At 38.0% G+C, this 27,398-nt stretch overlaps 1 protein-coding gene across 3 annotated transcripts in view; it reads left to right on the plus strand.

Annotated features, from left to right (window-relative positions):
* Positions 1-27,398, plus strand: part of ZFHX4 (zinc finger homeobox 4) — a 150,119-nt gene that overhangs the window by 116,843 nt on the left and 5,878 nt on the right. For all 3 annotated transcript variants that reach the window (XM_063170598.1, XM_063170617.1, XM_063170607.1), the window contains exons 5-9: positions 7,666-7,782; positions 14,011-14,144; positions 14,301-14,501; positions 16,865-16,982; positions 17,806-23,202. In XM_063170598.1, coding sequence (XP_063026668.1) covers positions 7,666-7,782; positions 14,011-14,144; positions 14,301-14,501; positions 16,865-16,982; positions 17,806-23,202 — 5,967 coding nt within the window. The remainder of the gene's footprint in view (positions 1-7,665; positions 7,783-14,010; positions 14,145-14,300; positions 14,502-16,864; positions 16,983-17,805; positions 23,203-27,398) is intronic.

Raw genomic sequence — 27,398 nt, forward strand, 5'->3', positions numbered from 1 at the left:
TTTTCCTCCTGTCAGAGGAGTTTGACCATGTGTTAGTACACTATATTTTTAATAGTACAGCTCCAGCTGAGCCAGGAAATCCAGTTTTTACAGAAGATTTTTTGGAGTAATTTTCAGTGGATGTCTTGGTGAAGATTCTTACAAATCACTCCCACATTGTGGTCTGGGTTGGAGGAAAAGCTGAAATAGCACCTGTGTTGTCTTTCTGAAAAAAAATCCCAACCAAAAACAAGAGCCACTTCATGTACATATATGTTAAAGAAGCTGAATTTAAAGTAATATTTGCAGCAAGTAGGCTTGTAAAAAAAACCAAATCCATGGATTGCTATATATGCTATAAACTACTTGTCAGGTAATAGTAGAAAACAAACAAACCAACACCCCCCTCACTTCAATCCTCCAATAAATAATTCTGTAAAGATTATTTTTTAAAAATTCAGAAAGTTTTTGTTCAGGAAAAATGTTTTTCAGTATAAATATATCACCTACTTTGTTCTGTTACATGTAGCATCAAGAAAGAGGAATGTTTAAATGAGAGGGCTGTAGTTAGCTACCTTCCAAGACATAGTAAAAGAATTTATTCAGGTCAGAAAAAGTATCCTTAAAAGTGGAAATACAACCAAAGTGATATTAATAAAACTGAATGTAGAGATTGGCTGTGAGGACAAAATATGTGGAGGTACCTAGAAAAGCTAAATTGTTAAAGTATCTCAGAAATAGAAAGCCTGCAAGAGTCATTAGGTCTGCTAGACCACCAGAGAATAGTCATTCCAAAATGATCAGGAGATGGCAAAGAAAATAAATTCTTTTACTCTAGTATTCTCAAAAGACAAAGAAGAAATATATGCACTAACAGAATTCTTTACAGATAATTTCAGAGACATACTGTTAGCGAGCCAAAAAGAGGTGAATAATTCAGAAAGAAAGTCTGCAAGGTAAATAAAAAGGATTTTACAGTGTTTTTAGAGAGACATCTCCAAACTGAGTCACTAATAAAATACATCATTTAAATGACATTTTAAATGAGTTCTTAATTAACATTGTGATTTCTTTGTAAATAAACTCAGAAAGGATTTTTCTGGAAACTGTGAATGGAAGACTCACCACTTATATGATATGTTGAAAACGCAGCTTAGGTAGGAAAAAATGCAAGAAATTAGAGACGGTAGAAGTGTTTGTGTCTGAAGGGACATTGAACACACAGATTGAAAAACAAAATAGAAAAAGTAAAGTAAAATGAATGAAACTGTGAAGATCCATTATTTTGCTTTTTTTATCCACTGGCTTGAAATGAACATCCAGGACCCTGGTGAATGTTATGAGAAACCCTCCTTGACTTTCTGAGCTTTAGGTCAGGCTTAGGTTCACCCACCTAACTTCCAGTGTTTAGCAGCAGTGCCCAGGTGAAAAGTCTTCATTCCAAACACTAAACTTAATTTTAAAATCCTTCTACAATCAGGAAGCAATTAGCAATTCACCTATGTAAAGTCAGAATTGTGCCCTTAAGTTATCTGTGTCTCCCTCCACAGAGAATAAACTTAGAGCAATACCTGAAATTAGGCAGGCTATATCCAGCATGTTGAATAAGAATTAACAATGAGGTTTAATTTTCTTTTCTACATAACCTTGATGGAAATGTATTAGTCTTCAAGTCAGACAATGGTAGTGCTCTTCATGCTTTATGCTGATGGGGGAAACAGTATTTTCTATGAACCATAATGGCAGCCAAAAGAAAAGTAATGATCAGTTGGAAAAGTTAGACTATTCTCAATATAGTTTCATGCTTCAATGCCTTTCTAGAGATGGCCAAGTAAGAAAAGTATCCCTTTCTGCATAATAAATGATTAACTGTACATCTCCAATCACATCTGGAAAGCATTTCTGAGTTTCATTCTGAATAGCTGACATTCTCTGTTAATGGTTTTGTCAGCATATGCTTCTTTTGCTCCTTGCAAAATATTTGATAAAATATTAATGTAGAAATAAAACAACAAAAATACAAACCACAAATCTTCCTATTTTCTGATAAATCAGTATGGCTCAGCATAAGCTTACCAACAATTCTTTTCCACATTTGCACTATTATCAGAGTAAAACATTCTTCTTTTCCTGATTTGCTCTGAGACTACGGGAGGGAGACTAGAAAGCAGACAATCCCAGGCAGCAACGAGAGGGAGGGAGAGCTTGCACAGCAGCGGAGTGGAAAGGACACCCCACCCCTCCAAACTTCTGGGGAGAACATTCCTTCTCCAGCAGCTGGAAGTAGACTGCAGTTTAAAAAATATTTTAAAGAAATAAACCAAACTAGATTAGGAAATAATGAAGTGCTGGGCAGATTAGCTGGTGATGGTGAATGTTTTCTGCCTTGCGGAGCTAAGAAGTAAAACCAAGTAGGGTAGATGAGAGCTGCCTCCCTCCATCAGCCAGAGGGGTGAGGCTGAGTGTGGCAAGTGGGGAGTACAGGCTGCTGGGTGGAGTGGGTGGATAAAGTGGGTGTGATTTGTGACACTCTTTGGGAAGGACTCACCACAGCACACTCTGTCCAGCCAGCTTTACAGTCGGCCTCCCCTGGCACACTGATACATTTCAGTGAGAAGCATTAGGCTGCCATAAAAATTCAAATGATGCACCACAAAACAAAATGATACAATTTGATAATAACTGCCAGTTAGCACTTTCTGGTCAATATGATGATCATCACTTAATTATAGGCTTGTTTGTGGGAAGTTCAGCTTTCTAAGAGCTCTAGTTCTGAATATAACACAGTGATTAGAAACAGTTATTAACGGGTTGGTGCCTTTATTCACCCCGAGTCCCTAAAGGAGAAATTAGAAATCCTGTTTGAAGATGAAATATGACCACTAGAGGATGCAGTCAAGATCCTGAATGAGTGAGGCATCCCATTCCTCAGTCATCCTCTGCAAGGCCACCCAGAATATAGAACAAATACTTTCTGGAATATTTGGGTGAATAAATGACAATGCAGGAGTCAGGAAGAGTTTATCGGCAAAGTAGTATAACTAGGATAGCCCAGAAGGCAGTCCACAAGGTCTGCTTTTACTTAACTTTTACTTCTTTTGCGTAGTCTGTGGGTTTTTCTTTGTTTTCCATTGTTTCTCCTTTTCCTCCATTATCTGTTGTCTGTCCATCCCTCCAATCTAAACCCTACTATTATCCTTTACTAGTGGTTACCTTCTTATCTGGATGGTTAATAAGCTATTCACTCTACTGGTTGAACCTAGGATACACCTGTGCTGAACACTTATGGGTACCTTAGATTCAGCTATTTATTGAATATATTAAGTAAAAAAAAACACAATTATTTTTTTAAATCTCTCTCTCATTTCATATTTATTTGCTTACTACTTCAGTCGATTGATTTATTTGTTCCCCATCCATCCGGCCCTCAGCCACAAACACTTGCTTAATCTTGTTTTCTCTCTCATAACCACAATTACTCACCCACAACCAGTAGATCATCCTTATTTAGGAAATTACTTGCAATTTGTAGAGGGCAAAAGGGATACCAAGAACAACAACAACAAAATAATCCAGGACCAAAACAGGAACTACTGGCTGTTAATTTATATATCAATGATGTACAAAACCCCAAAGGAACCAAAATCAACTCCTGAAAACAATATGCTTTTTTAAACAGACTAGAAGACAGACTCCCAGTGCTGCTTATCAGTAGGGAAACTTCTCTGATAAAACACAGGGAAAGGCGATTGCCCCTGTGATTATCACAATGCATTTAAATTAAAGGTGAGAAGATTGTTTCTACTCATCCTGATCTTGTTTTACTAATAATTATTTCATTTTAAAAAGTTTACACTTTCCTGCATACCCTCCCTTGTTTGTGGTGTATGTATCTGTTCCTTAAATCAAACCTCCATAAGTCATCTCCTAACATATGTATGAATATTTATCTAATTTTTTTGCTGGTACCTGCTAATCAGCTTTGGCCGAGGCCTGGATTTTGCAATTGAAATCTTCACACATCTTGACTTCATTGGACTGAGGAAAATCACAAGGGTCTTTTTTCATAAAATCAGTACAGAATTAGACCTGTGTGTAGATTAAAATACTAAAGTATGCGACATAAAATATGGAATATACAATATCAACTGATTAATGTTACCTCTGACACAAGAATTTTTCATTTTTCCTTATTTCACAGTTTTAGTGCAGAATGCTGCTAACCTAATTTTTATGTTTAATTCTAAGTCAATTGTAAGGCAAAAGGTTGATAATGGCTAAATTCAAGACATCCAACATCAAAAGAAATTTTCAACATTTGGACAAAATAAAAACAGGTGTGAATAAAATATCATATTGCAATAGTAAGTGTTATTAAAGCCATTAAAGTGCATTTGAATCGGGTGCTCTATTCATTTTCAAAGCTGACATTTGTAAATGTATATAGGCCGGACTCTTGTAAATTTGAAACAGAATGTTGGAACTTAATTCTGGAATCTGTAGCACAATTGTACTGTGTTTTGTCCATACATAATACTTCATATTTTGTGTCATTGAGTAGGGGCCATCCGATTTTTATTTCTGCATGGTATTCTTGTTGGTTGGCGCATGTAGTAAGAACAAAAATGTTGCTAAAAAAAAAATATTTGTTGCGTTCTGGAATAGGAATGTAATGTCTTTGATAGTTACATTTCCTCAATATCTGTTCTGACAAAAGGTCTTCAGCATTTTTTGTAATTTGCTAACTGCTTTTAAGTTAGAGCTGTTTTATTTCCATCTTGTCCCTTTGATATATGTCGTGACAGTGCGAGTCTCAGACAACCTTTCCATAATTTTGAAGGAAAATAGGAGAAGTTGTATTATCATTTCTGTCTATGAAATTTACTTCTGAAGTGAATGCCATACATATTTCTGAAATGAATGCCAAATGTATTTTCTAGAAGGGAGTCCCATTGAAAGCCAAGGCAGGCAATTTATACCATGCATAATAATGATATTAATTTTTATGGTGTGTATAAGTTACATTTTGATTAGTTTTTTGCATGATTAAAAATTTGCAAAGCCTTTATGGCCCCCAGGAGCCTACCTGTAATAAACAGCTCTCACCTTCCAAACCATAAAACAGGTCTGCAGTACTTGAACATTACAGCTAATTGCCTTGCTACATCAAAGGGAGCACCACAAGACTGAGAAAAATCACAGAAGGGGGGGTGGGGAGCGAGGGGCAGTTTCACCTCTAAAGGTTATGTGTTTGTGGCTTGGTGCAGCCCTGTAAAGTTATGGCCTCAGAACTGCTGTTTGCGATTAAGTTGATGGGGAAAGTCTATCCCGCAATCTCTCCCTGCTGCTGACACAGAGTCTTTGTTCACATTCAGATTTCTCAAACTGTTGCCAGGGTCAGGCTGAGGTCAGACACCACGATGATGTATAGGAGAACATGTCTGGGAATTTCTCTCACACTTAAAACACATACCAGAAAAACAGGAGAGCACCCTGCAAAAATTGTCTGATGAGACCCAGATGATACTGTAGCTTTTCTTTTAGTACCTTCATAATTTTCTTTCTCTTTGCCTGACACGCACACAATGTTTTATTAATGTGTGCCACGATAGCCCTTACAATTTTATGTCCCCTCAAGATAAGGACACTCAGTAGCACTTTGACACTTCATTTTCCAGCCCAGGGGGATTGGGCCAGTAAATCTAGTAAAAGAAGCAATGCGTCCACTCCCAAGGATGAATCAAAAAGGGATTGCCATCGGCTCCGTGAGGCCACGGGGCCCGACCCTGGGTAGGAGCCTGGTGTGTGCGCGCCCAGCCCCGGCACAGCCCTTGCCAGGCGGGATCAGAGGCGCGCAGCATCCCGAGGCGCTCCCGCCACCCAGCCGCGCTCCGGCTGCGCGGGGATCCCTGCCATGTGTGATTAGCTATCGGCGTGGGACGAGAGCGCTCACACAGCATGAGTGGGCTTCCCATTCGCATGGAATTTTTTTTTTTTTAATATGAAATTATTTTTAAAAGACGGACCATCTTTCTCCCTGCATTGTTTCAGAAAGTGGACACACATGCTTAGTCCTAACCTATTGTATTTCCATGTCAATGCAAAACACATTGATCTGTGGTCAGGATTTTTTTTTTTTTTTGGCTGGGGGAGAAGGTTGGTTTCCAAAATTGCAGCTGTGTTTTTCTCTTCCGATTTACAAAAGGTTTCGTAGAGAGTTGAGAATCGGATAGGTTTGCCACATCGATCTGAGGGGCTGTTTGCCTAGGCATAGGGTTTCAGTGTATGGCTGGCAGTAAGGCAATAGGCAGCAATTTTTTTGTGCTCAGCTGCTACATATGACAGAGGATATTTCATTCGGCTGTCAGAATGTTATTAATAAAACATGGGGTGCGAAGAGGGCCACTATTTCCCCTTTCAATCACTATAGCATTTACAATGAAAATTTTATGCAGTGTGTAATTTTCAGTTAATGCTTGACACTTAAAATGTCGGTAGCTGCATTTTGTATGGTTCCTGAAGGGTTAATTGTATCATGTTCCCTGCATAAAAGCTCTGCTTATCAAAAGTGAATAGAAGAGTGTATGCAAATGTGTGTCTGTGACCTTTTGCCTTTCCAGGGTTAATTTATATGGTCATTAAAGATTTTATGAAATCGAGCGGCCTGGTGCTTCGAATCCCATTTTACGTTCACCTCCTAATTTATATAATTCCTACCTGAACGGGGAAATATGATTTTTATTTTTGTGTGTGTGTGTGTGCTGCAATGAAAACAGCATGCTGTGCTGTAGGGAGTTGCAAGTCTGGTTATCTGGCATTACTCAGATTGCTAAAAATTCATTAAAATGTGACATCAGCACAGTGAGAGACAAATGATCACAGGATGAAAAGGAACAGTGGGCCTTTCACGGATTAGTGCTACACAGCCCCAGCATAGAAGCTAACTGCATAAACAGATTAATCCACCAGTAGCAGCATAGCTAAGATTTACCGAATAATTAAATGGGCTTGAGTTACTGTGAAGATTTCCATGTAATCTAGCTGGTGTGAACACGTAAGTGAGGTGTGGGTAATGCTGCTTCCTCAGAAGCCGTACACCAAGTTGCATCATTTATCCTGAATGGCTCCCCCTGGAGACAAAATTTGAGACTTCTCCCGCAAAGCCAGAGGTTTATATTTAATACAGTACCTAATACCTAATACTTACTTACTGCAATTAGCGGGATACTGCTGCACTAATAGGATTTATATTTGAGATCTCCCTTTTTTTTTTTTTTTTTTTTTTTTGGCTCCAAGATGCATTTTTACATGTGCTTGCTTTTGTTCCAGCCTGTGGGGGGTGTATGTGTGTGTGTATGCGTGTGTGTGCATGCATGTGCATGTATTTTAACACAAATCATTTCTAGCCAAAGAATATGAAATGACAGGCTTTAATTCTGTCACTCTAGGGGAAAGCAGGTACTCTTGTAAAGACACAGTCAGATTTTGAAAAATTGCAAATTTTTTAGAATTAATATCCAACATCTTTAAAGCATTGTTCTTTCCCTTTTCTTCCCCCCAACCCTTCTCCCCCCCTATTTTGCCACCTTCTGTTAGTGCTCTTCGTATTACAGGACATATTTTTTAACTGCTGTTAACTGGTCACTGAGTTCCTTTTCTGAGATTTTTTTCTGTGTTTGTCCACAGAAGAACAAGGTGAAGACACAGAAGGGTCTGCTAAAAGTACATCAGTGGCTGTGGCTGATGATAAAGACTCAAGTGAGAGAGACAATAGTGAAGGCAAAAAATCTAGTAAAGACTCTGGTAAGATGCTAGAATTTTGTTTTCCCCCTTTTTTAACTTATGAAATGCTCTTTCATTTTAAACTGTCTGGATAGTCCCACTACTATTCATTGCATGTGCATTTTGCATGTGATTTCTATCAGTAGCCTCCCATTGACCTATTTTTAATCATAACCATCTGACAGGATAGATGCGGATAAGTTGAAGAATATTACAGGACGACCAGTGAGATTATTTTTTAATCAAATCAGTTTGTGTGCTTGTAATTTTTTAAGCGCCTTTCATTAATCTTTGCTGTACTTGTGATTCCTCTGATGGCATATTAATTTTTCATAAGCATAGGATTAGGTACCACTTGAATTTTTTCTTCAATCAGGTTTTGCCCCCCTTTTAACCCAAAGAATGTGGGGCTTTTTTGTTATTATTTTTTGCTCTTGCTCACAGATTAGTTACTCCCAAGAATTTGGCCTCTTCCTAGGCATTTATTTGAGGCATTTACAAAAAAATACACAAAATCCAGTGAAAAAGTTTACAGATGATTCAGCCTAAGAAAGAGGAAATATCATTGAAAACGGATTACGGGTTGGGTAATTTTGATCTCCTGGAATAGACGAAGCCCAGTAATGAAAGCTACTGTCTTTGAAAACAAAACCTCTATGTCATGACATTTACTTGTGCACAAACAAACCTAGGGCCAGCATCTGGTGTAGATACCCAAGGCTTTTTCTGTGTTTGATTTGGCAAATATGTGACTTCACCCATGCTTTTTATGTATGAGATGGAAATCTATGGTCACAATGAATATTACATTGGCTACTTTTGCCGCACGCTATACCTAGTTACATTATGTTGGATTCACTGAAGCAGAAGAAGTGCTGAAACAGGTTGAAGCCTATTAGTTTCAGGTAGTCATATATCTTTTCCTTGTATGCTGATGACAGCAGCATACAAAGGAGGTTGTGTTATCCATAAAGACATATAGTTGTAGAAAAAATATCATTTTACATCTGAGTTCCTTTACACCCAAATTCACCCATACTACAATTTGCTCTTTACATATTAAACATTTTTGAATTTATTTTCAAAAAAAAATTATAAATGGCACTTTCCATGCCAAGTCAGTTCAGAAGACTGACTTAAAGATTAAAGCTTCCTTTAAGTTTGCTTGTTGACGGGCTAAGGTCAGTACCCATCACAGTTTACAACCTCGGCTGCTCTTCAGTCACTTTATTTTTTGAGATCAAGAGACTGAGGGAAGGCCGATGATGACAAGGATGATGTTGAGCAAGAAGCTGTGTTGTGGTTTAAAATATATATTCCCCTTGGCTGGCTCTCTGACTTGGTCAGAACCGTCTGCAGTGCAGTAAAGCCATGCTCCCAGGCTGTCACAAGTCCTTCTCCGCAGTCTCCTCAGGGGCTGGCCTGGACACTCCCCGGGAGACGGGTGACAGCCACTTGCAGCCTGCATTTCCTACCATACGCCTTGTCTAGGGCACAGTATGAACCACTTCAGGGAATTTAGCAGCCCTCTCTCTTTCTTAGTCTGGTCCATTTATAATTGTTTAGGAAAGAATATGGTATTAAAGCTCCAGCCACAAAAAAAAATAAAAATAAAAAAAAAAAAAAAAAAAAAAAAAAAGAGGAAAAAAATAGAAAAAAGAAGAAAATGGAATCTAGAAAAAAAATACTGAAAGGGAATTCTCAAAATTCCATCAGGATTAGCCACTCATAAGGGCCAAGTTTAATTAGGACAAACCTATATCTAGATGCCTACTGGGTGCACTACAAAAAACCAGCATAATTGTTCTGCATTCCCGTGCCAGCAATTACACAAATAACTTTGCAGTAAGATTCATATAAAAACAAGGGCTGAAATACATGATTGCCTTTGTGCTTTGCAGAAAATAGTTTGTACTGTAAAATCCTGAATCTTTTGGAGAATTTTATTTTCCTAATCTAAATTAATTCTACATATGTAACATTCCGACCATCATCTTAATTTTCACTGAGCTGACAAGTATTTCTAATGACTGCATAACTGCTTCTGTATAATTGAATGTTAATTTGGGCTTTCTCATGAATTGAGTGTTGCAAGTCTTGCCAAAGAAATCTCAGGAAAACCAATAAATTAATCACAATACTAACAAGTTAGACAGGAAAGTGGTGTGACCCTTCTTTAGCATAGAATCTATTAGACAAGAAAGGATTAACATGTATTTAGTAACAGTGTGTTTGTGTAAGCTGTTGTGCTGCGTTGCTTACCTTATCTCAAGGAGAAGAGCTTTCAAAATGCGACTTGGCAATATGCAAGTTATATTTGTTGAATATTCATTCAGAATAGAAAAGCCTACTAATGCCTCATTTATATTGTCATTTAAATCTAGTGCCACTTTAGATTAATTATAATCCAAATTACAGCTCTATGCAGTGCAAGAATTAATATGGAATTTATCCAGATTAATACATTTGCATTGAAAATGTAATATGTCTCTGCCATGGCTAAGGGGAGCACTTTTTAATAAGGTAGTAAACATGAGGAAGGATGGAAATTAACCTTCATTATTGCAATGAAAATTATCCTTTCATTCTACTCTAATTAGAAAGAATACTCTACCAGTAATTATAATTTTAGAATTATTTTGAGTCTGAATAACATCATCTGATGTGTCAGAAGTCTTAAATTATGCAATCTTTATCAAATACAAAGATTTATAAATAAGAAAATAGTGGTTTTATCATGGCTTTTCCAGGATTTTTTTCTTACTAGTAAATGTACTTTATTAACTTTCTCCTTCTTATTAGTCACACAAATATTTTTATTTTGGGGCTTCAACGTATATTGGAAAGGTGATGACATCTGAATTGCAGTAAATTGTGTCATTTTTATATTAGCAATCCTACACAAGTTAAGTAATTCTGATACTGACAGGCAATCATTGCCTAGTCTATTTCATGGCACTTATTTATAATTAAACTTACTTTTTGAGCTAAATGTATTGAAATTGCATTATTAATCTAAAATAAGATGCGTATTTTGTATTATAAAAAGAATTTCTGATGTATTTCACAACTTAAAAAAAACAAACCTACAAATAATGTATCTCAAGAATAAAAAGTTAGTATTTAAAACATGGATAACAACTGGATTTAGTTTTTTACTACAGCTGCCTGGTAAGAATGGCATGGCAGTGGAACATGTAGCTATGAAAAGAGTGCACACAGTATGCTGAAAACCAGGGTATTTTCCCCTCTCTTTCCCTCCTCCTTTGATACCCTTTGTAGAAGACCAGAGGTGTTTACAGCTTTTCTACAAAGCTCCTTAAAAATGTGAATTGAACATGGAAAGCAGAGCGTTGATACAGCGAGACAAGGAACGGAGTGTCAACCATTGGATAAGAAGTTGAACTCTGCTTTTGTCATGTTCACTGTGGCTTGGGGACTCTGGTCTTCTCCGTGTGCTGGGGCAAGTGACTCCCCTGTGCCAGAGGGCAAAATCAAGCACCCTTTTTCTTTCCTTTAAAGCTCACCATAAGTCCCAGAATCAGTTACATTACTATTGGCCAGATGCAACTTCAGTCATATGAGAAATAACAGTGCTTGAGGTTGAATGAATCCAGAGCCAAATGACAACAAAAACAACAAAGCCTCTGTAAACTTTGACAGTTTATATAAATATCATAGTAAACATTGTAAAAAGCTGTGCTTTGTTATGCATTTATTGACCCCAGCACAATGTTTTATAACTCCACTGTTTTATTATATTAACCGCAAAAGAAATTTAACCAAACCCCCCCCCTTGTTTTTATAGAAACAAGAACTATGTGTTTCATGATTATTATAGGCCCTTTGAAGTAATTAAGTTATTCCATCCTGTGGTGGAAGATGATGTGTAATATTAACCTTGTGTGTGCCCAGGCACACACAGAGTGCACTTGAAGATAAATTTCACTAGCAGTGCCAAAATGCAGTTAGATGCATTTTCACAAGTAAATTTTGAAGGAGAACTTGGTTTGCAATTTCTGTAACAACTAGTTGAAAACAATCTAGTGTGATGAGAGGAAGAGAAGGCAGAATATTTCCATTTTGTTTTTATATTCAGCTTCCTGTATAACAGTGTCTGTTTGCATCAACTGAGATTCTGGCCCATTTGTCTTTAAAAAGGATATCTTATAAGTGACATATTGTAAAGAAAGAAACAGTAGAGATGTTTTTGATAGTTGGACATAAAAAGAAGGTAATAATTTCAATCTGTTTTTCTAAAAACCCAGACACAACCTTTCTCTCTTAATACATAGTATGCCACCTTTTTATTTCCCATAATTCTCACAGTTAAGATACTTAAATAATATGTAAATACAAATAGGCCAGGGAGTACTCTATTAATAGTCATAAAGCAAAGTGAGTAATAAAATGGTGCCCTATGTGATTTCATCACGTAGATTTTACCTTTAAGCATAGGTCGCTCTTTGGGTTGTTGGCCCAACAGTGACTGAGCAGTCTAAAAGAGGCCTCCAAGATCTGCTCCTGAGAGTGCAAAAATTCAGGGGGCTCCAAAAAGGGACTTGTTCAGATGATAAACATATGATGATGAATTGATGAATATATAAATAGGGAAATATGGCAGGAATAAGCTTTAATTTGGGCTAGAACATGCAAAAATTACTGGTCTAAATTACATCAAAAGAAATACTTAACAACTTAGAAATGAAAGTCAATGTGTGGGGAAGTCACCATTAAGGTGTAAGCCATAAAACTTGTTTTATGCTTGTTGTTGTTGTTTTTTTTTTAAGTGCCCTTCAGAAAATGTCCCTGTATGATTCAGTTTTCAATTAGTCATTATTTTACCATGAGAATTTGTTGTTTACCTTGAAAACTATTCTCTTATTTTGCTTCTCTTTAATGTTGTGTAAGATCAAATATTGCACAAAGTCTATATGAAAATAATGATAATAAAAAGTTCTTGAGTTTGTGTTTCCTTTGTTCTTATTTACTTTGTTGCCAAAATGTCCATGACCTTATTTTTAAATTAATCCTAGGTTATTGTGCAATGAGGTGCAATTTGTTCATTTATATGAACCTTATGTGGATTGAAAAAAATCAAGATAAATCTTCATGCACAGCATACAATCAGATTACCCCTGGACTATATATTTACGTTGGGTCTGATAGCAATCAATGGTTTAGCTTCATTGCATTTCAAGATGTATTTGCACCCAGTGTCCAGTGATAGTGTCCTCACCCTGGAAATAATTTAGTTGCAAATTGACTGGAAGATGGTGAAAATTGAAAGTTAAAATTAGAAATACTCATAATAAACAGCAGAAAAAAGGTCAGATGATGCCGCACTATGATGAGATTGGAATGGTTGGTAAATGAGGTTTTGTGTTTGTCGTGAGATGTATGTGACATGCCTACCCAATGCTCTTGTAATATCCAGCCTAGCAGAAGAGATTATCTGGCAAATTGACGCTGGAAAGAATTTTCTGATGGACTGGGAAATTAGAATTGCACTCTTTTCTTTGATGTGTGCAAGACTGGGCCGCATTACACAGCTAGCTCAGGCATAATATTAAATATAGTATTTAATACTTAATAGTACAACTATCTATAGTAAACAATTATATTCTGGTTTTGATCACAAATGCCAGACTATAAGAATTCACAGTGTAAACATCTAAAGCAATCCCAAATGACTGATCTTTGTATATAATTAATATTAAGTTAGCTCTGAAATCCTATTCTCCACAGTATTTCTTTTAAAGCCTCGCTATATTTAGCTTCAGAATAGTAACCAGGCAGGAGTTATCAAAACAGCACAATAATCATATTGCTCAGACAGTTTAGAAAAGAGAGAGGGTAATTAAACAGCAGCAAATTAATTATTTGGAAAACAGGCTTTTTAAGCAAAAGCTGATTTGTTTTAATGTAATAGACAAATTCATACTGAGCTGCTAAAGAAAGAACATTATTGATTAATCTTTAAAGGCAACCTAGGGTTATCTAAACAGTAGAGGAGAGTCCATTTTTAAATGTATTTATAGAGTATCAAGAATAAAAGTGTATTTTCACCTTTGTGCTTACCAGACTTGTTTTATTCATCTTTATTTTTTCTCAGTGTTTAAAAAACAAGCAAGCAAACAAAAAAAAGACCCTCAAAGACAATACAGACCTTTGAAGTCAGAGCCTCTTTGTAAACCAGGATATTTTTAAGTTTAAAACATGTTCTCAAAAATTATGTTTTCAAAACAGGAATAGTCACACCAGAGAAGGAACCAAAAGCAAACACTGTGGTAGGGGCACAGCAGCTTCTTCTGGCAAAAGAAGAGGATGGTGCAGCTAAAAAATCAAAGCCTCCAGAGGACAATAAATTTTGTCATGAGCAGGTAAAAGGAAATGTAACAATTTAATTGCATTCTAGAACTCTTTTTCAAATAACTCAAGAGTGAAACAGAGATGATATGCTGTTAAAATAGCTATATCAGCAAGTTATAAAAAGCACATTGACTAACAGCCTGCATCTTAACTTGATTTTTTTTCAGTTCTATCAATGTCCTTATTGTAACTACAATGGTAGGGACCCAAATCGTATCCAGATGCATGTCCTGTCACAGCACTCAATGCAACCTGTTATCTGCTGCCCCCTCTGCCAAGATGTCCTCAGCAACAAAATGCATCTCCAGCTTCATTTGACCCATCTGCACAGTGTGTCCCCTGACTGTGTGGAGAAGCTGCTCATGACAGTAAGTGCTCCAAATACTGATGCACACGCTACAGAAAACATGCTTGGGCCTTGTGGGCAATGTATTTGTTGTGACAGTGTGTTCAGGAAGCCGGGGGAGAGGAATGGGTCAGGACTCTTAGGTTCTCTTGTCAGCCCTTCCAGTGATTGCTGTCCCTTGGGAAAATGGCTGAAGGTGAATTTCACAGATGCAAAAAGCCTTTGATTCCTCACTGACATTAACCTTGGAAAAGTTAAGCCAGTCCATATCTAAGTGCTTACCTAAAAATTTGGTCTAATAATATCCAAGTCTCAGAGGTATTGTGACTTTTGTTTGTAAAGTAATAGGAACTCCCTGAAGAACATAGTTCCCAAATGTAGAAGGATTCCTGTGTATACCTCTACTAAGCATTACATTGCATGAAATTCACTGTAAAACAGCAGTTCAAACATCCATTCAAAATAATGTCACATAGAAACACAATAAGGTCTCATACTTATTTGTTATTACAGCATAAATTAAGTTAGAGAACAGACCTCCTAAGACAAACTGGTTCTGGTTGTCTTGCCTTCTTAGATGGAAATGTACTTGGAAATCTCAGTGATCCAACTCCTTAAGTATTTACTTCTGTGTCCATAAATGGCTCCTTCATTTATATAGGTGTGATTGTAAATCCACCACCTCATACCCAACTACAGTGGTAAAAAATATTAGAAATAATTGAGACCTCTTGACTGAAGGTCTACAGTTCCTTGTGCTTGGAGCTGAGGAGCAAATACACGCTTGGGGAACTTCTTTTCTTTTCTTTGGTTTTCTACTAATTATAGCTCTGACAGACCATGTAATTTTGACCCACTGGAAGGAAAATGCAGTAGAAATTTAACTTTCAGAGACCCTTTTAGGAAAATGGGAAAATATGGAAAATCTGCCCCTCCATATTGAGCAGCACTAGCTTTCTTCTCAAGTTCTTCCTGGTTCCCTCTATGCTGATAATGAAGCAATTTTGAAATCTTCATCAGGTGCTGGGGAGTTGTACCAGTGTTTCTGAGAGAGGAAAAACCCCAATGTTTCCCAGGGAAAAGATTGTGAAATATTACCTTCATAATTGAAAATGTCATCATTGCTAACACTAATATGCTTTGTCCATAACTGAAATGTCTAACAAAAAAGTAAATACTATTTATAGCAATTTTTTTTTCCTCTGGGACATTTACAGTTCTCTACATAATTTTTTTGAAAGACCTTCCCTACCAAGTAAACTCAAAATCATTAGTCCTATGGGAGGGTGCTATTAATGCCATGTTTAAATCACAAATGTACTCTGTACACACTCAGGTGGCTTTTTTTTTAAATGTCTAGAATACTTTTTCCAAGAGGCAATTTGTGTATATGTATATATATGACATTCTTATGCATCCAACAAAAAATATTTCTACTCATAGCTCATAATGAATGTAGCTTTCATTATTTATTTTCAACTCAAAAATCTCTTTTGTGGTTAATCTTTTTACCTCTGTATGAAGGAAGTCCCATCCTTCTGTTAGAGATGAGGAGCTGCAGCACAGTCTGTACTGATTTACCCAATATTCTTTAGACAGAATGTGGCAGTGCAGGAGCTTGAACTTAGACTTGCTAAGTCTTAATAGGACAGTCCTATATTTCTGATATTAGTTTTTTTTTAAGATCAAAGTAAAATAAAAACAAAATGTTGAGCAGGTTGATATTTGTATCAACTTAGCAAAACTGAATAATACCAGATTAAAAGTACATCCTTCAAAGATTTCTGTCTATAATTTGAAAGCATAGCTCAACAGATAAAGCAATCTGAAGATGATACATAAGAAATTGAAGTCAAGAAAGAGAAAAAAAAATCTAGTTTTAAGTAGAAATAAATTGTTACTTCCCTATTGAAATAAACATAATTTTCTTTCAAAGATCATGGAATGTCCACCATTTGTGTAAAAAAGGTACAGGTGAAGAAAAGTGAGAATGCCCTCAGTGAAAGACTGACTGGTCACCATATCTCAACATAATCTCTGTCTTTGGAGGATATCCTAGGAGAATTCCCCTGATAAATCCAATGACCCTGGCAAAGTCAGCAAAACCTTCTTTGTGGTGATACTGAGACCAACGAGATATTGAGCGCATGTGTAGTTCTATAGCATCCCCTTATTGTGGATTATTTTGAGTTGATTCTCCACTAAGGGACACATGATGCTCTGGGTTATGATCTGTCAGAAACCATAATCAAGGACTGAATCAGGATCTTGATTCTGACAGTCATCCAGATATGGAGGATCTTTTGAATTATAATTTCATACTGTTATCTACTATTAAATAGTGGGACTTTTTCTGTAATAATACCATATTCTTGGTTTTCAAAGGTTCCTGTACCAGATGTCATGATGCCCAATAGTATGCTATTGCCAGCAGCTGCTTCAGAGAAATCTGAACGTGACACACCTGCAACCATTACAGCTGAGGGATCTGGGAAATATCCAGGTATGCAAGAAAAAGCCCAGACACGAAAAAGCTAAGTATGGGCAATTTAGAAATAAAACTACTTGTTACTTGGTAAAGGAAACCTTTGTCTGGCTTGCTTATAGCCACAGAGATTAAAAAACAAAAAGTGGCAAGGGATCTGAATTTGGCTGAGCTGGTAGAAAGCACGTGTATGCCAGACTCCTTGCTTTTGGTGGAGGTAAAATCGAACAGCAGTGCCTAGCCACTTTGAGGGCAAGATCCTCCTTGTTTAACCTGCTGCTAGGACCTAATCCCAAAAGACAGTGGCACTTTCACCATCAATGGGGAATGTTAGGTAAGTGATTTTGTCTTCATTTCCAGTAGCAGGTTTCTGATCCTGGACACTTACTGTAATATGCACTGAGAAATTTTGCTGTTGTCACAACATTCTCCTCCCTCTCTTCTCTGACCATTCTCATTCTCTTTCTAGTCATCTGTCCTACCTGTTGTCCCCATTTTTCTACTCTTTCCCTCTTTCCTATTCTTTATTTCCTTTTCTTGTTTGATGCTCCCATTGTACCAATCAACTCCTACCTTCCAGCAAAGAAAAGCCCTATGCCACTGCTCGGCCAGATACTGCTGCCAATCTGATCATTGTGTATGAGTTATATTCCTTTTTTTAAACTCCTGTTTATCTTGCCCGCTTTATTTTCTAGGACAAAGACAGGTTGTTATATTTTGCTAAGCTGACACATGGCATACTAGGTGCCTTTTTTGATTTCTGATGAAAAAATAAATTAAAATGAATACTGTGTGCTTTCTCTTCTAATTGTGTAAAAGACACTTAACTTTCTCTAACTAGGTGAAAGTCCTGTGGATGAGAAAAGTACCCCTGGGATCGATGAGTCAAAAACTGGAATGGAAATAAAGACTGAGGAACAGAAGCCACCTAAGGAATCTGCTGAAACACCCGATTGGAATAAGAGCAGCAGTAAAGATATAAAGACCACTGAGTCTATGACAGACCAGCTAAGTGAGCAGCAGAAGAAGCAACAGCTGTCTGTTTCTGACCGCCATGTCTATAAGTACCGCTGCAACCATTGTAGCTTGGCTTTTAAGACTATGCAGAAGCTTCAGATACATTCCCAGTACCACGCTATTCGGGCAGCTACCATGTGTAGCCTTTGCCAACGTAGCTTCCGTACATTCCAGGCTTTAAAAAAACACTTGGAAGCAGGCCACCCTGAACTCAATGAAGCTGAACTTCAGCAGCTGTGTGCATCTTTACCTGTCAATGGTGAACTGTGGGGAGAAAGTGAAAGTATGGCACAAGACGATCATGCACTAGAACAGGAAATAGAAAGAGATTATGAGATGGACCAGGAAGGTAAAGCAAGTCCTGTAGGAAGTGATAGTAGCTCTATTCCAGATGATATGGGCTCGGAACCAAAGCGAACCTTACCTTTTAGAAAAGGGCCAAATTTTACTATGGAAAAATTTCTAGATCCATCTCGCCCATACAAGTGTACAGTGTGTAAAGAGTCTTTCACCCAAAAGAACATTCTCTTGGTCCACTACAACTCAGTGTCCCATCTGCATAAACTCAAAAAAGTTTTGCAGGAAGCATCAAGTCCTGTCCCTCAAGAAACCAACAGCAGCACTGACAACAAACCCTACAAGTGCAGCATTTGTAATGTTGCATATAGCCAAAGTTCTACATTGGAAATCCATATGAGATCTGTGCTTCATCAGACAAAGGCAAGGGCTGCAAAGCTAGAACCAAGTGGTAATATAAGTAGCGGTAATAGTGTAGCAGGGAATGTGAATAGCCCCAGCCAAGGAATGCTAGAATCTGTGACCTTACCAGCAGTTAACAGCAAAGAAACACATTTAGATGCCAAAGAATTAAATAAAAAGCAAGCTTCTGAATTAATTTCTGCTCAGCCTACACATCACCCACCCCAGTCACCAGCACAACTTCAAATGCAACTACAGCACGAACTGCAACAACAAGCTGCGTTCTTTCAACCGCAGTTTCTAAATCCAGCTTTTTTGCCTCACTTTCCAATGACACCAGAAGCACTGCTCCAATTTCAACAGCCTCAGTTCCTTTTCCCATTCTATATACCTGGGACAGAATTTAGCTTAAGCCCAGATCTGGGTTTGCCTGGTTCTGCCACATTTGGTATGCCTGGGATGGCTGGTATGACAGGATCACTGCTTGAAGATTTGAAGCAGCAGATACAAACTCAGCACCATGTTGGCCAAACCCAGCTACAGATACTGCAGCAACAGGCACAACAGTACCAGTCCACCCAACCCCAACTTCAGTCCCAAAAGCAGCAGCAGCAAAGTAGTAAGCTGATGAAAGCAGAGCAAAATACCTTAGTAAGTACAGACTGCCAGCTGATAAAGGATATGCCATCATATAAGGAGTCAGAAGAAGTTTCTGAAAAACATGAGAAGCCAAAGCAAGAATTTACTAATGAGAATGAAGGACTAAAAGAAAACAAAGATATGAAGAAGCCAAAATCTTCAGAACCAGCCATCCCACCACCCAGAATAGCTTCTGGAGCAAGGGGGAATGCAGCCAAGGCTTTGCTGGAGAACTTTGGGTTTGAGTTAGTTATCCAATACAATGAGAACAGACAAAAAGTGCAGAAAAAAAGCAAGACTGGGGATGGTGAAAACACAGATAAACTGGAGTGTGGAACCTGCAGTAAGCTTTTTTCCAACATTCTTATTTTGAAAAGTCATCAAGAACACGTGCATGGACATTTTTTTCCATATGGAGCGTTAGAAAAATTTGCCCGACAATACAGGGAGGCATATGACAAACTTTATCCAATTTCTCCATCTTCTCCAGAAACGCCACCGCCGCCGCCACCACCTCCGCCACCACCTCCTCCTCCTCCTCCTCCAACTCCTTCTCAGCCTTCTTCAGCTGGAGCTGGAAAAATTCAAAACACAGCTCCCACACCTTTGCAGGCCCCACCACCTACACCTCCACCACCACCTCCTCCACCGCCACCTCCGCCTCCTCCACCACCACCACCATCAGCCCCACCTCAAGTCCAGCTTCCCGTTTCACTTGATCTCCCACTTTTCCCTCCAATTATGATGCAGCCAGTGCAACACCCAGCACTGCCTCCTCAGCTTGCCCTCCAGCTGCCACCAATGGATACTTTATCTGCCGATCTTACCCAGCTTTGCCAGCAGCAGCTGGGATTAGATCCCAATTTCCTGCGGCACTCTCAGTTCAAGCGTCCACGTACGAGAATCACAGATGACCAGTTAAAAATCTTGCGGGCTTATTTTGATATTAACAATTCTCCAAGTGAAGAGCAGATCCAAGAAATGGCTGAGAAATCTGGTCTTTCACAGAAAGTTATCAAGCACTGGTTTCGAAATACGCTGTTTAAAGAACGACAGAGAAATAAGGATTCACCGTATAATTTCAGCAATCCTCCTATAACGGTGTTGGAAGATATCAGAATAGATCCTCAGCCTTCAGCTGTAGAACCCTACAAGTCTGATGCGTCTTTCAGCAAGAGGTCATCCAGGACTCGGTTTACTGACTACCAGCTTCGTGTCCTCCAAGACTTCTTTGATACAAATGCTTATCCAAAGGATGATGAAATCGAACAGCTTTCAACTGTACTTAACCTACCTACTCGAGTTATTGTCGTATGGTTCCAAAATGCGCGACAAAAAGCTCGCAAAAGTTACGAGAATCAAGCTGAAACTAAAGACAATGAGAAAAGGGAACTGACAAATGAGCGTTACATCCGAACCAGTAACATGCAGTATCAGTGCAAAAAGTGCAGTGTGGTTTTTCCCAGGATCTTTGATTTAATTACACACCAGAAAAAGCAGTGTTATAAAGATGAAGATGATGATGCTCAAGATGAAAGCCAAACTGAAGACTCTATGGATGCCTCTGATCAAACAGTGTATAAGAACTGTACAGTTTCTGGCCAAAATGACTCGTCAAAAAGCTTGACAGTCACAGCAGCAAGCTCTGGCTCTGGTTCTAGTACTCCTTTGATTCCATCACCCAAACCAGAACCTGAGAAGGCTTCTCCTAAACCAGAGTCCACAGAAAAACCAAAACAAAATGAAACCACCTCTAAGCAAACAGAAACAACTTCCCAAAGCACCAAACCAGTACAGTCTACTCCAGTAACATCATCTGACCCTCAGCCCTCAGCTTCTCAACCACCACAACAAAAGCAATCCCAGATTGTAGGGAGACCTCCTTCTGCATCACAAAACACACCTGTTCCTTCCAGTCCTTTGCCAATTTCAATGACTTCTCTACAGAACAGTCTACCTCCTCAGTTATTACAGTATCAGTGTGATCAGTGTACAGTTGCCTTTCCAACTCTAGAACTTTGGCAAGAGCACCAGCACATGCATTTCCTAGCAGCTCAAAACCAATTTCTTCACTCACAGTTTTTAGAAAGACCAATGGATATGCCCTACATGATATTTGACCCAAATAATCCTTTGATGACTGGACAGTTACTTAACAGTTCTCTTGCTCAGATGCCACCACAAACTGGCTCATCACATATAGCACACCCTGCTACAGTTTCTGGTTCTCTGAAACGGAAACTAGATGATAAAGAAGACAATAACTGTAGTGAGAAGGAGGGAGGAAACAGTGGAGAAGATCAACATCGTGATAAGCGTTTAAGAACTACAATTACTCCAGAGCAGCTGGAAATACTCTATGAAAAGTACCTGCTAGATTCCAATCCCACCAGAAAGATGCTAGATCATATTGCACGTGAAGTGGGACTGAAAAAGAGAGTCGTACAAGTCTGGTTTCAGAATACAAGAGCCCGGGAAAGAAAGGGACAATTCCGTGCAGTTGGTCCAGCCCAGTCCCATAAAAGATGTCCTTTTTGTCGAGCTCTGTTTAAAGCAAAATCTGCTTTAGAAAGTCACATCCGCTCTCGACATTGGAACGAAGGAAAACAGGCCGGCTATAGTTTGCCTCCAAGTCCTTTGATATCAAATGAAGATGGAGGAGAAAGTCCACAAAAGTACATATTTTTTGATTACCCATCACTGTCATTAGCAAAAACTGAATTATCAAGCGAAAATGAATTAGCCTCCACTGTATCAACCCCTGTGAGCAAAACTGCAGAAATGTCACCGAAGAACCTTTTAAGTCCTTCTTCTTTTAAAGCAGAGTCTAGTGAGGATATAGAAAATTTGAATGCCCCTCCTGCTGACTCTGGATATGATCAAAACAAGACTGACTTTGATGAGACTTCATCAATTAATACAGCAATTAGCGATGCCACAACAGGGGATGAGGGGAACAATGAAATGGAAAGCACAACTGGCAGTTCAGGGGATGCAAAACCTGCATCACCCCCCAAAGAACCAAAACCACTCGTGAACGACACACTACCAAAAGCAGCAACTACACCTACAAATGAGAATACTGATGATAAATTTCTCTTTTCCCTAACAAGCCCTTCAATACACTTCAGTGAAAAAGATGGTGACCATGACCAAAGTTACTACATTACTGATGACCCTGATGACAATGCCGACCGCAGTGAAACTTCAAGCATAGCTGATCCAAGTTCACCTAACCCATTTGGAGCTAGCAATCCCTTTAAATCCAAAAACAGTGATCGGCCAGGCCACAAACGTTTCCGAACACAAATGAGTAACCTTCAGCTTAAAGTTCTCAAGGCTTGCTTTAGTGACTACCGGACTCCAACCATGCAGGAATGTGAAATGCTAGGGAATGAGATTGGTCTGCCCAAACGTGTGGTTCAGGTCTGGTTTCAGAATGCCCGGGCTAAGGAAAAGAAATTCAAAATTAACATAGGGAAGCCATTCATGATAAATCAGACTGGACCTGATGGGACGAAGCCAGAATGTTCTCTGTGTGGTGTGAAATATTCTGCACGTTTGTCCATAAGAGATCATATCTTTTCCAAACAACATATTACAAAAGTGAGAGAAACTGTGGGAAGTCAGCTAGACCGGGAGAAAGATTATTTAGCTCCTACAACGGTTAGACAGCTGATGGCACAGCAAGAACTGGATCGCATAAAGAAGGCTACTGATGTGCTAGGATTAACAGTACAGCAGCCAGGCATGATGGACAGCAGTTCTCTTCATGGTATCAGTTTGCCAGCAGCTTATCCAGGACTCCCTGGCCTTCCTCCTGTTCTTCTGCCTGGAATGAATGGTCCATCCTCCTTACCTGGATTTCCACAAAGTTCAAACAGTAAGTCTATAAGGGGATGATTTTCTCGTTTTATTAATTTGATCATCTTTCACAGTCACCATCCCCTTCTAAGACAAAGCATATTATGCATTCATATCATGCTGGTTAGACTTGTGTGAATAGCTAATAAGTACTCCTATGGGGTATACATTTCTCCAATGATGCTGTAGCCTGGATGATACATCTGCCTTCTCCAAAAAAAAAAAAAAGAGAGAAATGTTTTTAGCCAATACTAGGTTTTTTATAACAAAGGCAATAGAAATACATAATTGTTATACTTGTTTGTTTGTTTTGAATAATACTCCTTTAGTCAAAACATGGATAAGAATTTTGTATGTAATTTTTTGTATGCAAATATTTAATGTAATATCTCATTAAGCACAAAATAGATTCTCACATTGTCAGTTTATCAGGCAAGTGGTTCAACCCTTAGACCACTCCAATCTGTTGTTTAATCCAGAATAAATATTTAATATAAATGCTGCCCTGGACCCTCTGTTATATTTCTGAATAACTGCCTGCTGAAATAAAAAAGAGTTTTTGGAAGGTGATTTTTAAAGGCAGTTTCAATTGTAATCCAAATTCCAGTTTATAAAGTCATTACAGACATGTACCTCTTCATTTGGGCTTGTACTTTTAACAGAACACCTAACTCGCTTTATTGACAGTTTTGACTCTCATGTGACTCAAGGTTTTGCTCATGTTGGAAAGCACTCCCTCTTGCAATAAGTTTCGCTCATGTTAAGGAACCAAGTTTTCTGCAGTGGATTTTTTTAGTCCTCAAAGAATGAAGCCTAATGTGTTTCTTGAAGTACGCTCCAGTTTTGCACTCTAGATTCATTTGGCTGCAGCCTTGCAGACTGAAGTTCTCACAGTCATCTTCTAATTTTGCATATTCATATCAAATATGTGCACAGAAGAGTTAGGAAGGTAGTTAAGATTCCTCATCTCATTTTATCCAGTAATCCCACCTGCTGTTGATCTCTAAACCTTGCTTTAGAAAGCGACACACTTTGGCAAGTAAAATAAAGTCTTAATCACCAGTGTTATTAGACATATTGAGACTGTAGCAATGTCTTCTCTACTACCCAGGTCTACTTTGATTGATGATGATCATGTTATTGTTTCCCTAAGTGGTGGTCAAAGCATCTTGTTTTTCTCTTCATTGGATCAGAGAGGCTTTCCTTCCACAATGGAGTCTCTGGCTGAGTGCCCTCTGGCTTTTATCAAACAGTTATTGGCACAGAGATTGCATATAAAGGAAATATAAAGTTGCTGTATTTCCTTCTTAATGGCATACAGTGTCCTGGTCCTAAAATGGCTGGTTGTTGTTCATTAAAATTATAGATATGGTTTCTCTATATAACTTTGCTAAATAGCTTTGGCTAGGTTGACCTTCAGGTAAAAAGCCATCAGAAAACTCAGGATTTGTCTATATGGCTCAAAGAAATTTGCTAAAAAATATATAAAATATATATATTTTTTTATTTCAACCAGGAAGTTCCCATGCAAAGTGTGTCTGGGGAATGATCCTGGACCCATGGACCTACCCTCTAAGCTGTGCTTAGGAGTTATTTTGGAGGAGGCCAGTTGGCCTAGGCAAAAACAATGTACACATTCTTTCTCTTTAAATTTAAAGAAGGTTTTCTCTCAGTTTCTGGGTAATGTTCCCTGATGCTCTTTAACTCACTGGTACCAATGTAGGCTCAAAGTCTGCAAATTGTCCTGTTAATAATACAAAAAGCATTATTAGAGGCCAACTGTTCCATAACCATTCCATATTCAGATTTTCTAATTTCCACCAAACACCTCTTCTTTGATATCATGCACAGTGCACTGCCAATTGAGATGTATTTTTACCCTCTTTCATCTTTCATTTTCTTAAGGTTAATTAGCCCATTGTGGGCAAAGCCCACTGTGTAAACCAGCTACTAGAATCTTGTTGTTAACTTCCTCTTCTGCCATATGCTAAACAGCCCCTACATCCCCCTTTTGTTGCCTGGAAAATACTTGCATACATAAATCTCCATTCCCTAATGATACATAATAGAGCAGTGATAGTGAGTGGAAAGAAAAAAAAGTGATTATTTTAATCATTCATCATAGAAAAACAGTAATGTACTTAGATGTGCTCCAGTATATGCTCAACACTAGTATTTTCTGCACCTAATTAACCCATTTCTATTTTCTTCTCTACCCTGCTCTGTCTGATAGCTCACATTCATATTTGATGCTAAGAATCATTTAAGAAGTACCTTTTTGGAAGCAAGCTTCCAAGCAAACTTTTCCTTGGCTACAGTTCTTCTTGCAGCATGTGTATTTTCAGCCAGCAGGACAATTTCTCTGCACCATTCTTTGCATGAAGGATTTGCTGAAGCTCCCTGACAACTCACTGTCTTACAGTTCAAGTCTACTTCTTGTGAATTCCTCTGCAAGTGTGTAATTTCTTCTCTCTAGGACCCAAACCCAAAATGCACTTCAGAAAAAGCCTCTCTAGGATCCCTTATATTGAAGTATTTACTTGTTTTTACTGATGCCTACAGGGTTGATAACTGTTTTTCCTGTAGCAAAGCCCATCCATTCTGTCCTACATATTTGTTAAAGGGACAACGTTAACATTAGTAAGATCCTCAATTTGAAAGAATGTGTTTATTCAGACAGGCAACTATTGAAACCTAATTGTAAACATCACAATTTGTGATTCGTTTTCCTCATCCTAGACAGAGAAGTAGCACTGATTAGTTTCACTGGTTAATACAAGTGAAGGGATTTCACTGTCATGTTTCACCATACAGTATCTTTTATGGATTTCCAAAATACAGAAAACCCAGCTCAATTTTGCAAAGTACTATGCTTTTCTAAATGCAGTATTTGCTTTTACAAAAGTTTTGAAATGGAACCCATGAAAATAATGCTAATTCAGAAAAGATGGAATGATTCAAAGTACAGTTCATTTCATCTTCTTTATATAGTGCTTAAACTAGATTATTACTTGTGAATATTAAATTTTGCAAAATAAGATAGCTTCATTTCTGAATAAAAGGATATATTAACTTTAGATTCTGTTATTTTCTTCTTAAACAAGTGGGTTTTAATGTCAGAATTATTGTGTGGTTCTGAGATTATATGTCACAATCCTCTCACCTGTGGGATACATTTTTCTAGATAATGTAATTTTACCGTCTTATGGGCATCAAATGCTGAGCAAGGTCTGAAAATTACTGCAGTGTTTGCTCAGCATAATTCCTAATAAGGAGTTATTTGGTGGAATTCTAATTCATACAGAATTTTAGTTTCAGCTCATCTTTGTTCTTCAAGCTTCTTCTCATTTTCTAGGTGACTGTAGATAGCCGAGTTCACCTGCTGTTTTCAGCTGTTCTTAAAATTCACATTCTCTTTTTCCTTAGCTTTGTGTTTTGCCTATGATCCCTTGCAGAAAGCTAGTGCTTCATTTTGCTTCTAGCTATTGATACTGGTTCTATGAACCTTTTAATGTCATCATCATTACCATAGGTTCTTTGCACATCACTTAAGCCTGGGCTGCCTTGAAGATTCACAGCAGCTTTTTCCAAGAATGCACACATCACTGGGTAATATGTACTTAGTGGGTTTTGAAATCTTATCAAGAGAGAAATTTGATTCAGCAGCAATGGCTTTGTTAGTGCATTAAATTCTGTTCTCTGTTTGCTTTTGGCCCATTGGTAGCAGTTTCATTTTTGTATTTTTAGCCCTCCCATTCCTCCAAGTGAAAGAGAAGTCTCTCATCTTTGATAGTCACTTAAAATAATTAGCAGGATCAGAATGTTTGCTCGTGATTAGTGTATTTTCTAATCTGTATGTTTCATGTCTGTAAATCAAGCATTAGTTTCATCAGTTTTTTAAATTTAGTTTTGGAAACCCTCATTCCACATTTACCTTCCAATAAAACAAGTGGATTGCACTTTTCTAAAGCAATCTGTCTGGGTATTTCACTGAACTATGTGTATTTCAACTATATTCCAAAGAATATCTGGAAAATGGAATAGGTCTTACCAGTTCTAGGAATCCTCACTGTGATTAGACTGAAGACATCAAAATGTACAAGAGCTAAAGAGGTTGAGAATAAAATGAAATTGGAAAAAATCCTAAGTAGGTGGCAAGCCCAAATAACCATGACAAAGCTGGAGCAACAGTTCACGTTACATGTATCATTCATG

Source organism: Melospiza melodia, chromosome 1 (assembly GCF_035770615.1).
Source record: "Melospiza melodia melodia isolate bMelMel2 chromosome 1, bMelMel2.pri, whole genome shotgun sequence".
Lineage (NCBI taxonomy): Eukaryota > Metazoa > Chordata > Aves > Passeriformes > Passerellidae > Melospiza > Melospiza melodia.